Source organism: Mus caroli, unplaced genomic scaffold (genome assembly GCF_978045245.1).
Source record: "Mus caroli unplaced genomic scaffold, Mus_caroli_1 scaffold_15, whole genome shotgun sequence".
In the NCBI taxonomy this organism is placed as follows: Eukaryota; Metazoa; Chordata; class Mammalia; order Rodentia; family Muridae; genus Mus; species Mus caroli.
The window spans coordinates 18,248,763-18,266,628 of record NW_028227270.1 but is presented as its reverse complement, the minus strand read 5'-3'; the positions used below and the strand labels follow the sequence as shown (position 1 = coordinate 18,266,628).

At 42.6% G+C, this 17,866-nt stretch overlaps 1 protein-coding gene across 7 annotated transcripts in view; it reads right to left on the bottom strand.

Annotated features, from left to right (window-relative positions):
• Positions 1-17,866, bottom strand: part of Mast4 (microtubule associated serine/threonine kinase family member 4) — a 593,693-nt gene that overhangs the window by 382,712 nt on the left and 193,115 nt on the right. For all 7 annotated transcript variants that reach the window (XM_085830879.1, XM_029468311.2, XM_085830875.1 and 4 more), the window contains exon 3: positions 17,230-17,354. In XM_085830879.1, coding sequence (XP_085687005.1) covers positions 17,230-17,354 — 125 coding nt within the window. The remainder of the gene's footprint in view (positions 1-17,229; positions 17,355-17,866) is intronic.

Below are 17,866 nucleotides of genomic sequence, written 5' to 3'. Positions count from 1 at the left end.
TCTAGCATGCTGAGATGGGAAACTAAAGCGAGTTCTACCTGATCAAAGATTTGCTCTGATAACAGGTTCCCAATCTGTCGCTCCTAATGAGGAGCGTTCTGTGTTCATGGGGATCAGACTGTGGTCATAATCCCAGTGCCAGCTTGTGCCACCTGTCAGCCGCGTGGGACAGGTGACGAGCCTCCCGCTGTAGTGCGGACGAGAGCCGTGAGCAACTTCAGCTGCATCTACTTAATTTCCTATCAGATGCAGATTGGTTTAAAATGCCAGATAAGTGGGGACCATTCAGTGACAGCCAAGCCCCTCCCTGTTCTCATGGGATGAGAAATCCAAGGGTTGTCAACATGATGGATGAGGGGAATTACTCCTGGTGGCTGTCAGTGCCCATCCCCCTCGGAGCCAGCCTTCTCATCAGCACTACGGCCCAGAGATGTTCTGAACGAGTCAGGACAGAGGCGGTTTGGGAGAACAGCTCGCCTGGCCCCACAAGGTGGAGCACGCCTACCCTCTGCACTTCTGTCGGTTGTTTCACAAGATACTGTATGCAAGTTAAGTTTCCACAGAGAGTTTCCATCTGTAGAGGGAGCATGACACTTGGTAGCATTTACAAGTTCCTAACTACAAACTGCAAGGTAGCCTAATCTCTCCCTTCAAGAGAGCACAGCAAAGTCAGTCCCTACCCACCCACCCCTGCGATGGATGATTCCTGGAAATAGCCTCAGTCTTTCGAGACAAGCTCCCTTATTACCCAGTCTCTCAGCCTGCTGTCAGCAGGAATCAGTGGGCACCACCCAGGGAGTAACAAGTCACAAACACTATGAGGACCAGTTACACACCCTGCCTCAGCACAACGCACAGCTTAGGAGGTAAACTGAAAATACAGGTCCCCTCCCATTGATCCAAGGACCCTGGCTACATGAAAGTAGCTGCTGTTCAGTACAAGGGGTGTTTTTTTCCTCACAGACTTTCAAAGATGGTGATGACAGAAAAAGGTTTAAAAGTGAGGGAAGGTCTTTACAATGTAACCGGAAAAAAATTCAACTCTAGAATGTTTTAATTCTAGGTTCCCCTACCAACTATACTAGATGGCACACATGACAGGAGTTGGGTGATGTGGTTTGAATACAGGAAGAGATCCAAATCAAAGGCACGACAGTCAAGACACACACCTTTTATATAACTGGGGATTTAGTATAGACTAAAAGTGGTATTAGAGAGCACGGAGGAAAAGAGCTAGTAAATAATTATGCTGGAGTAACTGACTGACTACTTGGAGGAAGGGTAAAAATTTCTTTATTCCTTTAAAGGTACAGAAGTCCCTAAACACTAAAAACCAACCAGACAGATTTTTAAAAAATTTCTAAGAATCAAGAAAGAATTTTGAAAATCCATTTTAACTTTCACGTCAAGCCAGAGGTCATTGGAAATGAATACAAAAAAAAATGAAGAAAGCAAGCAAAAACGTGACAGAAAAGATAGCAGGTAACATTAAGAACAGAAAAGGAACCCAGCCTCCTGGTGGTGCATGCTGTTAATCCCAGCACTATGGAGGCAGAAGCAGACAGATCTCTGTGAGCTGGAGGCCAGCCTGTCTACTCATCAAATTTCAGGGTAGCCAGGGCTTAATACCCTGACTCAAACAAAGCATAACAAAGACTGAAAACGGCCTCAAAATATAAGATACTACTCAGAATACAGATTTGAAAATAAACTATTAAATACCTCACAGAATCACAAAATACTAAACTTAATCAAGAAGTTGAAATCCAAACAGTCTTATTATTTAAAATGTGGGTTTTAAAAGTTCCCTGAGAAATAAAATGCTAAATTTGACAACTCTGGACAACATTCAGAGAACAAGAAGAAGGTGAGTCTATTCTTAACATAAACTTTACCAAACCTAAAAATAAGGGAACTTACTCCGTGGAAGATAAAATCATTGTTCATAAATACCCACGCCTCCTCCATCCTTCCTCTACGGATGTTTGACTGTAGGGCCTGCTTTGGCCATTAGGCAAAGTATCATCATGGCAGCTCCAGGTCTGGTAGCCATGTGAGAGTCGTCTACCTCCTGTACATGATGAGTGTACATGGACCAGAACTGTCCCTCAACCAGGACCATAGTCTGAGAGGCACACACAGACATGACCTGACCGGAAATCTGGACACCAGGCAGCCCGGGTCATAGGTACAGAGCTCAAAGCCCAGCCAACTGCAGCCATGTGTCCAGCCACCGCCACAGATACTGCAGTCTGCCTTCAAGAAACTGACTCGTTATCCAAGATTATGGCCAAGAGAACTAGATGGCGTTTCCAACTTACTGCACTGAGGCTGCCTTAATATTAGGGCCAAAGAAGTGGAAGATGCTATCATTCGCAAACATGGATAGACAAATCCTGAACAAAAACGCTTAAAGTAGTTTGTCATAATGGCAAAATTTTTCCTCAAGGATGTGAAATTAACGCCTTTTAGCATTTTTCAAAATAAGAAGAATTAGATAACTTCAAAGTATTTTTGTACTGGGCATTAAACCCAAGGTCCTGAGCATACTAAACAGGTGTGCTACAACAGAGCCACACCCTCAGTCTAGAATTTGTTTTGTTGTTGTTATTGTTGTTGTTTTAAATCTGAGTAAACAGGGAGAAGGGGTTCTCTACATGGTAAAGAGCTCTCCCACAGACCATAGCATTTACCATAGTTGGTCTGTGGGCAGAAACGATGGAGGGAGTTTGTTTATGTTAAAGTCAAGGACATGCTCTACCACTGCTCCTGTTCAACGGAATAAAGCGGGCCATCATTAGAAAAAGGAGAAGAAGCTATAAAAACTGCAAAAGTCTAAGAGTAAAAGGGGTTACTTTTTGTGGATTATCATTGTCTACAACTCCAAACCAAATCTACTGGTAAGACTAAAAATTAGGAAGCTTAATTAATTTCAAAACCAGCATCTAGGCGCTGGTTACATTACCCTCATGTTTTAGCAAACAGGTAAAAATATTTATTTGTAAGGGATATTATTTAAAGACCCCCCAAGAGCAAACCTAACAAAGAGTATACAGATTCTAGGGGAAAAAAGTATTGAAAACCACTAAAGAAGTCTTTAGTTAATAGGGCAATATACCATGTTCTATAATAGTAAAACTCAACATCATAAAAATGTCAATTTCCCCAAACTGATCTACGGATTTAATGTAATTTTAATCAAAATCTCAATCAGTGTGTAGAATTTCACGAGTAAATTTATACAGAAAATAAAAGTGCCACAAGCACCCACACTCCAAGGAGCCACTGTGACCTAGGGGAACTTTCTTGAACAGTCATTAACTTGTCACGGGATCCTGGTAATTAAAAAACAGTGTGACACAGGGACAGAGAGAGGGACCAGCCTCGGGACAGACTACCAGGAAAGCCTTATGTGCTGAGGACTACACGATGAACGGTAGTACTTGGCAGCACGTTTTGACACAATTTATTCCGTCATGGATGATGATGATGTCAAGATGAGCCGTATCCAAACAAGATGTCCATGATGGTAAGCGGGAATTCTCCAACTTCACACAGCCAAGGAATGTCACTGCCAGCATCTAGCCCAAAGCTCTCCAACCTCAGTCTTCTCCTACTATTGCTTTGTTTTGAAGGATAGCTATCAGATAAAGCAAGACAAAGAGCCTGTACATTAAGGAAGATGGCAGCTCCTGAAAAGAATGTTAGCAGCAAACTAGGCAGAACGTGGTAAATGCAAGAGAGTTAGCTAGTGTGGATGCTATAGGCAATGGTCAAGAGTTGAAAAGGATGGCGTAAGGGACCTTGTGGTGATAAATCTGCCATGTGTGGTTTCAGGTCACTAAAGATCTGGCTCTGGAAGTGGGACTGTCCTACTTACTACAGACCCAATTATGTTTACGCCAGTGTGTCCTCTAAGGCTTCTTCTCTGAGGATGGGCTGTCCCCCAAACCCTGTGACAGGGAAGAAAGAGAACAGGAGAACATTCAACAGTGAGAGCACTGTGACTTTGAGAGCTGCTCGAGGGTGAACCAGTTCCAACAGGGGTTACTGTGGTAGGAAAACCCAGCCATGGCAAGAAAGCTCAACTGGGAGCAACAGCAGGCTGCCTCCGCTTCCTAAGCTGCTCTCCGTTGGATGCTGTAAGTGCCCGACTTAATGATGCTTAACTATCTATTACCACTTTCTATTTATTCTTTTACTTTAGCTTGCTACATACTTAATAAATCGACTCATTCTAGACAGAAAGGAGGGCTCTCAAAGATCATCCTCTGACCTGTACAGGATAAAGGTAAGAAAAGCACACTCAAGCCCGACCAGGAGTCCAGGTAATTGAGGAAGGGAAACTGGGAGTCACAGAGTAAAGCCTTGACAGGTAATGTGTTCTGCTGATTTATGTGGGTCACAGCTGGAGATAAAAGAAAACAGCCCCCCCCCCCAGACACACACTCAAATTGCAAAGTGGACATTCACACTGGCATCTCTCATGGGGGACGGGGATACTCAGAACTCCAAAACACCACAGAGACCCAAACCCTGCATCTGTACAGCTGTTAGCTCTAAATCTTCAGAACCATATTTAACACTTCATGCATACAGGAAGAGGTGAGGATTTAAAGTCAGCCACACAAAATGCTGTATTTTAAAATCACCAGGGCAGAAGGTAAATCAGGTCCACCTTGTCCCATAAAGTTTCTTCCCAAAGAGCTGTAATTCTGTGGCTGGGCTCTCAAATACTTAGTTTAGTTATGCGAAATTCCTATTAACATGTTTTATGTTCTAAGCTCATTTAATAGCTTGATTTTTTTTTTCTAGCAGTTTGTTTATGCCTAGCGTCCACGGATGCTGAGAGAAACACACTTTAAATAAAAATGAAATGCAAGAAAAATGGTGTTTTAAAGAATGGAAATCAAATTAAAATCTAAATTGCAAATTGTATAACACATGTTAGAAAGCAAAGTTAGAATAGCAAGAAATGCAGAAAGGGGATGTAGTTTAGAGGGCCATAAACCAGATAATAATATTAATTGCAGCAAGAAGGCTTATTTAAAAGGAAAGGCCAAAACTGAGGCTTTTCATAAGCAATGGTCCTGACTTCCATGCAGAACACGCCAATATTTTCTTACTTCCTTTTGCGAAGCAAACCAATTGGAGTATGTTCCCAAAGAACCAGTTTTATTTGCTGGGAACTATTTGTTAGCTACAACCCTGCAGCTTTTCAAGCAACGAATGGATGTCTCACATCTGGAGAAGAAAAAAGGACAATGTGATGGCAGGATGCTTGAGTACTGGAGATTGTGGGGGTGTGCCTTACTAATTAACATAATTAGCTTGGAAGCAGCTCTCACAATAACCGTTGACACTCGTGGCAGTTTAGTGGCAGTTAATGACACATGTAACAAAAATGTTTTTCTTTCCATTCAAATATGAAATTAAATACAGCTCTTAAAAAATAGATGGGTTAGGTCTCACATGATTCAAACCTCCTTTCAACAGTTAGGCTAGACTGGAAGAGGTTACAGACTTTGGTTGTCAGGTTTGGCTTAAACTCGAAACCATCCTGCTGGCCCAAGTTTCTAATTTTTAATCTCCTCATCTATTGTTACTTATTATACACATTTTATAAGTTGGTATGCATGCTGAAAGTTGGCTGACACGTACCAAAGATAAAAGTGGATATATTTCCTTCCAGGTATATAAATACCTGCAAGCTACATATATACCTCAGCTCCCTCTTTAGCCATCCCAAGACCACTCAGCCCTCTCCAGGACCTGCTAACAAAATGGTTGCCACATAGCACAATTCTGCCTCCACATCCATTCTAAAAGCGTCCGGCCAAGATCTTCTCTGACAGGTTGCAAGTGGAAAGGCTCAGATATGTCAAAACATTTTGAGTACTATCTGTAAGCGCGTGAAAAAAAATCATTGGTTTGTATCTTTCATTTATTGACTGTGTACAAACATGTCTACATGCATGTATGCCATAACACATATGTGGAGGTGTTAGGACAACTTGTGGCCATCAGTTTTTATGTTTGTTTTAGGGACCAAATGCATGGGATTAGACTTGGCAGCAAGTGACTTTCTGTGCTGAGCCACCTTACAGGCCCATGAAGACCATTTAAAAATACACTCATATCTTAAGAGTTCAGACACAAAAATGTTTCATTTGATGGGATGGGCCAGCAGAAATATTAGCTGCCCATGAAGGATCCTCTAACTATGCTACGTGTGGGCAAGAAATGGCAAAGCCTGGCAAGGGAAAAAAAAGATGGAAATATTAGTAATATTTTTGATAAAAGAGGTGTTACTGTTTCAAAGATCCAATGCACAGGCACCATGCAAATGCTATGTAGGATGTCAGTTCAAAAGACAGCATGACAAAAGTCATAATCCTCCACTTAAGAGGGGTCACAGGCGTCTTGGGTACACATTTCTGTCATCCATTAAGAATAATGAAAAGAATGGATTTAGTTCCTTTTATACTTTTTTTTTAACCTCTCCTTCCTGGTCACCTTTTAATTTTTTAATGGTACCATCCCTTGAGGTTAATGTTGAAAATGCCACATTATCCCTTCAATAGGACTCCTGGTCTCCAGCAAGTTTTCAGCCTTGCAAATTATTTTGCAGAAACAAGACACACAGTTCTCTGAAACAGAGGTTAGAGGGGTAGATCTTTCCAGGACCTGCATAATAAATGTATTTAACTACAAACTTTAAGTATGAATGTAATAAAAAAAATTCCCGGGGATTTAATAAATTAATAATAGTTCTTCGTCCAAGATGATAGCAATTGTCAACAGTGATTGTGCTTTTAAAAATTTTTTCCTTTATTTTTTATTTTATGTGTATGAGAGGTTTTGCCTACATGTAGGTCTGTTCATCATATGTGGGCAGTACACATGGAAGTCAGAAGAAGGGATTGGCTCTGCTGAGACGAGAGCTACCGACAGTTGGAACCATCCTATAGGTATTGGGAATTGCACTTAGGTCCTCTGAAAGAGCAGCCAATGCCATTAACCACAGAGCTGTGGTTAATCTGTCCAGCCCTAGGACTGTGCTTGTGTGTTCCAGGTGGATGGTTTTTCCATGTATGGCTTCACTTGATACACACAGAATAGGTGCTATTAACATTCCTCTTGGTGAGAGGCACAGAGGACTTAACTCTTTGGTCAAGGTCATACATCTGGCAGGCTGTACACTGAGATTCCAATCCAGGGAGCCAGGTCCTGGAACTCATGCTCCCAAACATTCATCCCATTCTCTCTCTCTCTCTCTCTCTCTCTCTCTCTCTCTCTCTCTCTCTCTGTGTGTGTGTGTGTGTGTGTGTGTGTGTGTGTGTGTGTGTGTGTTGGTTGTTATTTTCTATAGATCTGTACTGTATATTTCTGAGACAGGACCTATCTCTAAACCTGGAATTTTCCCTCTCAGCTAGGCTAGCTGGATAGTTAACTCCTGGAAACAACCTGCCTCCTCTGTCCTCCCCAGGAGCTAGGATCAACATAATGACACGGACCACTATGCTCAGCATTTAATAATTAAATTCTAAAGCTGGTGCTTTGAAAACGTTACAATTAAGATAAGGCCACTGCCAAACACTGTCTGTCTGGTCCAGCCAAGATATTCTCCAGTTGCAGGATTTGTTTTTAACAGCTAGCTCTTTGTGTTTGTTACTGTTCTCATGACCTGACAAAAGCCACTGAAGTGAGGAGAGGTGTGTGTGTGTGTGGGTGGGTTATTGTTTTGTTTTTATTTGTCTGATCATAGGCCAAGGGATACAGTTCATCGTGAAAGGGCCAGCACAGCAGCAAGTGGCTTCGCCCCTGCCTGAGGGAGCCTGCACTACGGTTTATCCGTGACATCCTGGCAGATCAGGAAGCTGAGAGAACTCAGGTGGAAAAGGACCCAGGTTGTAATCCTCAGTGCCTGCCCTGTAACACACTTCTACCAGCTAAACTCCACCTCCTAGGTTCCTTAGTCCCCAAAACAGGATCACCAGCTGAAGGCCATGTGTTCAAACACAAGAGACTGTGGGGCACATTTTACAGTAAACCCCCAGAAGTCCTCAAATGCCAATTACAGCATGGAATGGCCAGGATAAGAGTTCTTGTTCTTGCAAAAAAGGATGACTTGAGGGATATTTATACATATCTCTCTCTCTCTCTCTCTCTCTCTCTCTCTCTCTCTCTCTCTCTGTGTGTGTGTGTGTGTGTGTGTGTGTATATCTATCTATATTGACCCATGGCACTTTAGAGTCCAGCTATTATTTATTGAATATAAAATTGTACAGCAAAAACAGTATAAGCACCTTCAGCTCTCCATCTGTTTAGGATATGCCAACGACAGAGCAACTCAAGCTTTAATGGAAGGTCAACAAAAGAAGGGTACAGTTCCAAAGTAAGACAAATGAAGAACAGCAGGAACAGAAGATAAGGCTATGAGGAAACAAACAGGAGAAGCAATAGGTCTTGGGACAAAGACCACTCCCCAAGTGTGAGGTCAGAGTTACCAAAACTTGAGCCAGGGCTTTATGCTCATTAAAAAAAACATCCTCCGGAGCCATGCTTAGCCAGTAGCTTAACTTATGATTGCTGAATTAGAAGAGGAGGAGGAGAAGGGAGAAAAAGGAGGAGGAGAGGAAGAGGAGGAGAGGGAGAGGGGAAGAGGGAGAGGAAGAGGGAGAGGGAGAGGAGAAGAGGGAGTAGGAGAAGGAAGAGAAGGAGGAGGAAGAAGAGGAGAAGGAGGAGGAAGAAGAGGAGAAGGAGGAGGAAGAAGAGGAGAAGGAGGAGGAAGAAGAAGAGGAGAAGGAGGAGGAAGAAGAGGAGGAGGAGGAGCCCTGACCAATAAAGAATACAAACAACTAAGGTAGACTCTACTGAACTGCTGTTCTTTACATGAAGGCAAATTAGCATAGTCTCTGCTTACAAAGAAGAGACCTCAGAGGGTCTTGGAGACTGTTACAACCAAAACAGAATTAATTTCCTTTCGATGAAAATTCCTGAAGAGAATTTTAACCATAGGCAAAACACTCTTTCCACCTTGGAGGCTTCCTAGATAATAATAAAAATACAACTCATTTCAACTAGATGTTTGAAACCTCTCAAGGGAACATCCTTCATCCTGTGAGGCATGCCAAAGGCCAATAGCTTTCCACTCACTCCATTGCCATGACCCAGGAGCCTTGGAGTTTCCATGTGGCCCTCCCTTGGATATAAGCATCATGTAAGAAGAAACACCATTGCCCAGCCTTTCTACCTTTTCTACCTCTCCCTGTCCCATGGTTATCCTTGGGCATCGAAGCACACTTAGCATAAGGGGAAAATGCTAGAGAATCTTCATAGAGGCAGTAGTTGGATCGCAGGGAGGATTTTATAGTCCACGTTTAAGCTGATTTGTGATTTACAGACTCGTGTTAAACTGGCTTCTCTGTGGATAGGCCCAGGTGAGCCCATAATGAGATTTATCTTTGTGGATTAGGCCTGACCTATAATAATCTGCTCAGGGCCCCCTATTGCTATTTCAGCACTGAGTTATGAAAATTCATCCCTTCACTATAAACAGAACCTAGCTCAGAGGGTAATGACTGTGAGATGTATTACTCTTGGAATACAAGCACTCCTGAGACTCTGATTATAATGTCCACAGCTGAAGGCACTATTTCACAATTGAGATTACTACTTTCCAGACTGAAAAAAAATTTGAACCATGGAATAATGCCTTTAGCTACACACTTTGTAATCACACACAGCGGCTCCTGGATCCCAGGAGCGATCCAGGTTACCGACAGCAGGTCTGGTCAGCTGGTTTAGGGAAGGCCAGGGAAATGGGAAAGGAGAGAGGACTGGAAACACTCAGTTCCTACTTGCTACATACTTATATTGACTTTGTGAGTGCATATATACTTTAAAAGAATAATTTTTTTGTTATTGTTAAACAAGGGAGAAAAGTTTTTTTGTTTTGTTTTGTTTTTTCCTTTAAATTTTGGAGAACATACTGTTGGCAGGAATATGTGTACACCTTAACATATAAACAATGTAAAACAATATGAAAACAGACCTTCACAATCCTATCTGGTTTTGCACTAACAATCCTCCTGTAAGAATCTCTCCTAAGAGAGACTTTGGGGTGAACAATGATACACAGTGGATCTATCACCATAATTAACAGTAGGGAAAACTTGGGAATAATCTAAGTAAGAAAATATGCAGTGATGAAGCCGTGCTCCAAAATGCTATGCAGCCTTGAAATTGAGTCATAATGACTAAGAGGACATGCTAATCCAGGGATGGAGTCCACAACTTTTGTTAAGCAATTTATCCATGGGCATTCAAACCATTCCTACATCAATATTTAATCGGCTCTCTCTTGGAGTTAACTAATTAGACTTCAGATCAGGTTTTTGTTTTTGAACTATGAGGCTAATGAAGTATTGACATAATATTAAATGGCTGTAAATAAAAGACTGCACCCTAAATAGATGCGAGCATCATCTCTCGACATTGTGAACGAATAAAAACAGGAAAATACATTTCTGCATATGTTTAGTGAATTTTCCTCCTCACAATGCATTTTTTGCAAATGTAAAAGATGAATATTCATTAAGGTTCTTGGAATATATTACAGTTTAAATAGTTTGGTTTTAATATTTATAGTACATCATGAAATATAATTTTTCCATTAAGGGAAATGGATATGATATAAAAAGATAATCACCAAAGAAACAGAATCTCACCACTTAACCAAGAGCTTGAAGTTGAAAAACAGCACTTGAAAGACCCTTCCTTGTTTAAAAATGTTTAGTAACCTGGAAAGCTCTCCATTTTTAAATTTTGTTTTGCACACAGATGAAAAACAAAGAAACAATGAGATAATCCCCAGCACAGGAGAGAAAGGGCATACCCAACCATCCAGAGAATGAGTTTGCTTTTGTCCTTTCTGATAGTGCTCCTCCAGCTAAGCCTAGTTCAGAGTCTCACCTCCAAGACACACTCCCCTCCTCAGCAGCCCCGGGAACACGGAGAAGGGAAGACTTCTTGAGTAACAGGCATGGCACAAAGTTCTGCCCATGCGGTTACTCATTTAATCCTTAAAACAACAAAGATAACACAATGCTGAGCCCGGTTCCACACACAGAAAACCCAAGGCCTCCACCAATCTACATGGAGCTAATGAAAGGCACTCTGGGTACTTTCACCAGCTCCTCCATTGGGGGCCCTGTGTTCCATCCAATAGATGAAAGTACCCAAGGAGCTGAAGGGGTCTGTAACCCTATAGGAGGAACAGCAATGTGAACTAACCAGTACCCCCTGAGCTCGTGTCTCTAGCTGCATATGTAGCAGAAGATGGCCTATTTGGCCATAATTGGGAAGAGAGGCCCTTGGTCTTGTGAAGATAATATGCCCCAATACAGGGGAACGCCAGGGCCAGGAAGCAGGAGTGGGTGGGTTGGGGAGCTGGGTGGGGGGAGGGTATAGGGGACTTTCAGGATAGCATTTGAAATGTAAATGAAGAAAATATCTAATAAAAAAATAAAAAAAAAAGGAAAGGGACTCTGGAGTGGACCTAGGACAGTGCATGCTCACAGCTCCACTGTCCCTCTCATTTCCAAATGGACAATTGCAGCTTCATTCCTGAATGGATATTCACTAGTAGCTTCTCTTTTGCATGAAGAGCAATGACTAAGCTAGCTGATACAATACAAACCAAGACACAGTAGTAGTCTATAAACAGTAAGTATATGAGAGTCAGTCAGTTCTGGGGCCGAAAATTCATAAAAGGGGGATTTCTTTGTCTCACTCTGCAGGTTCCCTGAGCTCCCACAATGAGTCCTGCACTATTCCCAGTGCCAGGGACATAGGACACACTATCCTTACCTTCAAGAAAACTATGTCACAGTAAGAGAAGATACAGTCAGCTTTCCTTGTACATAGGTCTTACAGGCATCCAACCAACTAGAGACAAAAACACGTCGGCACTGTACATGAATAGATGATTTTCTTGCCATCATTCCTGAGGATGTGGCATGTATTCACAGAGCACTGACAATGTACTAAGTATTAGAACCGAGTTATAGCATTTGGGGGGACAGTCATAGAATCTATGCAAATAACATGACATTTTCCATAAGCAATGCAAGCACCCCCATCCCATGGACACTGAGTGATAGTTACAAATAAAATGATTATGATACCGCATATTTTGAAAGTGGTAAAACTGGGGAGTGAAATAAACGGGGTGGGGTCTCTACCCCTTGCAAAACAGGGAACAGCTTCACGTGGATGGTCCAGAAAGACCTCTCTGAGAAGGAATGTGAGCAGGGCCTTTAGACAAAATCAACAGATGAGGCAGGCAATGCAGGTCAAATACAACCAGAGAGATATATGGGCACCTAATTTCCAAAGTCCCTCCCCCATCCGTTACAGCAAAGCGCAAAAGCAGTAAATGTTCCTGATGATTGGCCGCATCCGCCATTTCTGAGCGTCAGTCATTGAGGCTTACAACCATATTTTCCTGCCAAGAAATCAGTCACCACTGGTCCTGCCTCTGCCGCTCGGAATCTCCATCTCTCCTGCCAGAAAGAAACATCTGTACAAATCCCCCCGGCTCCTGACGACGGGATGGACGATGACTTCTTTGATAAACTACCCATGTGTGTGGGGAGGGACAGAAAGATGGAGACAGCAAATGGGAAAATGAGTTTTCCCCCTTCAGATTAATGCATATGAAGTATGCATCTGACACTTCATCAGCACTCCCGGCTGGGGTCCCAGCGGGCGGACACTGGCTGAGCGTGTAGTCTGCCAGCTACCAGGCTACTTAGGATGACTTGGCAACATGCCATTTATCTGAAATGCCCAAAGTATCTGGGAGGGAGAACACAACTGCATTTAGCATTGCCAAGGAAAACCAGATACTTGGGGCTAGGAATTAATCTCCTCCTTGAGAAGGCAGTTAGCAGTACCTTCCAGTGTGCCGATGGCTTTTAAATCACTACAGGTCATGCATTTACTAGAATGCATACCCAAATAACAGGGCCTTCATCAATATCTTACTAGCAGACTCTCAGGTAGAAGGTCCATACTGAACTGTGAGCTGTTCCTTAGAAAAGGATTTTGTCATTTCAAAGGTAAGGTTGTCACTTGAGCACAACCACTTGGAATCTTTTTTTTTCCTGATTCTACTATTCTTGGACGAGTACCTCTTTAACATAGCGATTAGAGAAAAATAAATCAAGGAGACATTTAAACCACCATGACTACGTAGCTACATGAAAACTGATTAGTGAACATCCCTTGATTATGGACAATGATAATAATGTTTACAAGTCTGTCATATTATTTGACTGGCTGATACCTGCTAAATGAGATTTGGCCTGTTCTATGGATTTTCAAGTGAGCTACCAGGCTATTTAAGTAAGATACATAATGGTAAGATACATACCAAAAAAACAGAACTGGAGCCGTTTTAGATGGATGGTATCATTAGGCCACCAGTCAGAGCACACTGTCATGCCATCACTTCATCTGGAAGCTAGAGAAGTCTGTCACTTTTCCATGAATAATTATTCATTATTATTATTTGTCGAATGCACCCTACACAGAAAGCACTGTGCGAAGGGAAGGGGGGAACAGGAAATCAAGCCATCTGCTAGGTCTGCCCTCAAGGGGCTTAGAATTTCAACACGCAGAGAGTAACCACTCAAAGGTACACTGGGATTGACACTAAATGAGTTGAGAACGTAGGCTCACAGCTTTAAGGGGCTCCCAAAATAAGGCCAGAGGCCAGGTAGGCAGCACCAGTCAGTGAGGAGGCATGTTCTACTTCTCAGAGCAACTCCACAACTTCAGCTTGTTTGGAAAAGGGTTAAATGAGAGAAAGGAAAAGGAGAGAAGGAAGGACCCTCACAGTTGCCCATTCCCACCCACCCTCCCAACACCATTCTCTAGTCAACCTTTTATTTTTAATCAACAAAAATAATTTAAATCCAACCCACTACAAACATGACAGGGACATAAAACGGGCTAAACTTTAAGATCCTGATAGCTTTGTTGCCCCTCAAATGAGCACTGGCAACAGAGATTGAAGTATCTGGGCATAATGCAATAGAACAGGAAAGTGAAGACGGTCCGGTGGTTTGAATGTGCTTGGCCCAGGGAAGGTCCAGGTAAGGGCACTATTTGGAGGTGTGGTCTTGTTGGAGGAAGTGTGTTACTGTGGGTATGGGCTTTAGGATTCTTGTCCTAGCTGGATGGAAGCCACGCTTCTCCCAGCAGCCTTCAGATGAAGATGTAGAATTCTCAGCTTCTCCTGCACCATGCTGGCCTGGATGCTGCCATATTCCCACCTTGATGATAATGGATTGAACCTCTGAACCTGTAAGCCAATCCCAATTAAATGGTCCTTTGTAAGAGTTGTCTTGGTCATGGTGTCTGTTCACAGCAGTAAAACCCTGACTAAGACAGACAGATCTCTGCCTATCAGGACACCTTGACAACCCCAGCAATAAATGGTCTAAGCTCATGCTGGCCTTTGTGTCTGAATTTAGCCACAGTTCAGCTAACACATCTTGAAGCTTCATAAAGCTTGTGGGTAGCTCAACTAATGATTAAAGGATTCTTTGCTAAGAATGTTATCTGGGAGGTTTTAGGGAGCATCCTTCTCGTGTTCTCTATTAGCATTTCTTATTTTTGCACCCTATTCCCGAATACGTTAGGTTGTTTGGCATGCATTTTAGCAGTGAAAAGGTCAGTTTGTGTCTGGGCATGTGATCGCCCGTAAGAAAATAGAGAACTCACGGCAGAGCCGCTTTTGTTGGATGACTTACTTGTGTATCCGTAATATTACCATTCAAGTATTAGGGTTGCAGCTTTTGAATCGCACTGTCAAAAATGATAAATTGTGAAGTGTTTCTGTCTTAAAAGGTAAATGCTCACAGAAAAAGAAGCTTTTAACAAATTCCCCAAGGAAAACAACTCAGTTAGCATAGGAGAGGAGGGATGCTGAAGGAGGAGACCCATTCTGCCCACAACCATTTCACTGTCTTCTCTGGAGATCATTATTCCATGCATTCAGATTGTTAATTTTTCTGAAAGAAGGGTCAGAAATTTCAGAGTCAAAATGGGCTTCCCTGACTGTTTTAGCATGTCTCTGCATTCTGCAGCTGCAAATGAGGTCCTGATACGTGGGGCTTGCCCTGTTTACATATCTCCTTAATGCTAAGGCAGGACTCGAGGCTAGACCTAAATCAAATCTCCAGAAACTGTATTATGTCCAAATATCCAATGTAATTTATTGCCAGCGTGTAAAATTATAAAACACCATAACACAGAGATTTATATATACTATTGTACTTTTTTTTCATTAAGAGATACTTAAAGACCTATTACCATATCCTGTAACTCTACCACTCAAAAAGTAACCTGTATATTTGGCACTTAGGTTTATGGGTTTGATTTTGTTTGTTTAGATGCAGAAAAATAAACCCTGGGCCTCACAAATGCTAAGGAAATACTCTCTGCCCTTGAGCCATGCCCCCAGACCAAGCTGTAAAGAATTGTAACGTGAGTTAGAGCAGATCAGTATGTGCCTGAGATAAGGACTTGGAAAGAGGCTCAGCAGACACAGTGACTGTCACTGATACATGAGAACTAAAGTTTGAAACCTCAGAACTCAGCATGGCAGAGCCGGGGTTCCTACTTATACCAGCTAGAATCAGTGAGCTGCAGATTTAGCAGGAGATGCTGACTAATAAAGTGGAGAGTGAGCAAGGAAGACCATGACATCAAGCTTGGGCCTCTACACATGAACACATACATATACACCCACATACGTGTGTTACTACATGCATACACACACACACAGACACATTTTAAAAAAGACATGCAGCAAGAAAACAAAAATCTAATCAGCATAATGGGTACATACCAAGGTTACACTGGGAAAGAAAAAGAGAAAACTCCAAGTCTGTGCTAGGAACAGAAACACAGATATGTTCCAGCTAGTAAATATGGGGAGTGCTAGTACCGGAAGGTTATTTTTTTTTCCTGTGCAGAAAATCAAATCCAAGACTTTCCACGTGCTAGGCAAGCACTCTACCACTGTGCCTAGCTCACACCATTTCTAATCAACATAAAAAAGAGTGAACTTTCCAAGGATCAACAACAGATGCTGAAGAGCTGGGGAAGTTTTTGGCAGGAAGCATATTTGCATAGCTGACACTATCTGCATATATGCTACCTGCATAGCCTACACTACCTGCATAGCCTACACTACCTCCCCAGATTGCTCCTATACTGCAAGAGAACAAGTCAGGGGTAATAACTACAGAACAACCAGGTAACACCTTGACTGGGCGATCCAAATTAACATCAGTAAGGGGCAGAGAGACATCATGCAGCTGTCAAGAACACGTCCTGAGGACACATCCCCACTTCTCAATTTGGAACAGAAATGTGCACATCAGAGTCTGGCTATGGGAAAACAGCAGACAAGCCCTATATAAAAAATTGTCTATAATTGTTTTTCAACAGTGTTGATGTCAGCAAAGACAAAGCAAGGGTGTGGGGGTGCACCAGATCAAAGGATAGCAAGGAGATGGGTGCTTGGGTATGCACAGGACCACAGGCTGGGTGCTGTGCTGTGGAGGGGCAGGTATTAGAAAGGACATGGTTGAGTCTACTGGTAAAACTGAACCAGATGGCTAAACAGACACTGGGCTTTATCAATGAGAAAATTATTCAGGTTGATAATTGCCAAAGCACAGGGGTGTGATGGACACACATCTCACTCTCAAGTCACTCAAGAACTGTGTAGTACGTTTTCACATAAATATATGGACACACCACACACACACACACATACATACACATGTATACACAAAACAAAAGATAAGCAAGTTGGGCAAGGTGCTAGTTAATGGGACCTAAATAAGAAACAGACTGGAGCCATCTGTTTTTCTTAACCTGCAGCTTTACCACAGCCTTCGATTTTTTATTAAGATTTTTGTTGTTTGTTTGTATTTTTTAAAGGCTAGAAACATTTTCACTTCTTGGGGGATGGGAGACACGGAACCAAATAGAAATATTCCACATTTGGGGGTGGCCAGGAAGGAACCGGCACACAGAGAGCCAGGTATGACCATTGCCCAATCCGTGGTTAGCTTGAAGCAGCAAAACTGACCACAGTGAGACAATGGCCAGGGCAACTCTGACCACACACAAGACACTCACCAAGCTGGCTGTGAGCGAGGGAGCCGACTGGCCGAGGGCCTGGCTGCGCATGCGCACGAGGTTAGACGTCTCCGCTGAGGTAGGCCAGGCCTGTCCTGCTACCGGGTTTGGAAGGAGGTACCTCCCTGTTCAAAGTAGAAAAGAAGATAGAATCAGTGAGAGGCGGTGCACCGGTGTAGTTCTGCAGACACAGTGGGCAATTCCAAGCCATCTTTCTTCCACATTCCTTCTGCCATGCTCAGTAGCTATGCTGACTAGTAGCGACCAGAGAAAAATGTTTTAATTAAGTCAGGAGACACCATGGTGGGTTCTGCCCCTGACTTCCCGCTGAAACCCAAGGAAATCACTTTATCTGTTGGGCATGGGGGGTTCATTATGTTACGGTGAACTAGCTTTCTTTTTTTTTCTGCCTATTCCACAAAAATGTTTTAAGAATACATATAAATACATGAGGTGTTCTGGGCATCAACACAAATAAATGGGGTGTGTTTGTGATGCTATTTGAAGCCAATCTAATATGGAAAGCAATCTAGAAATGAGCTACAAAGTGGACATCATAATGAACAAAAGAGGAGGTGGCATTCTCTCAAGGTGAAATGAACTGCTCTCCCTTTCCCTAGCTCTTCTCTGTGACGTG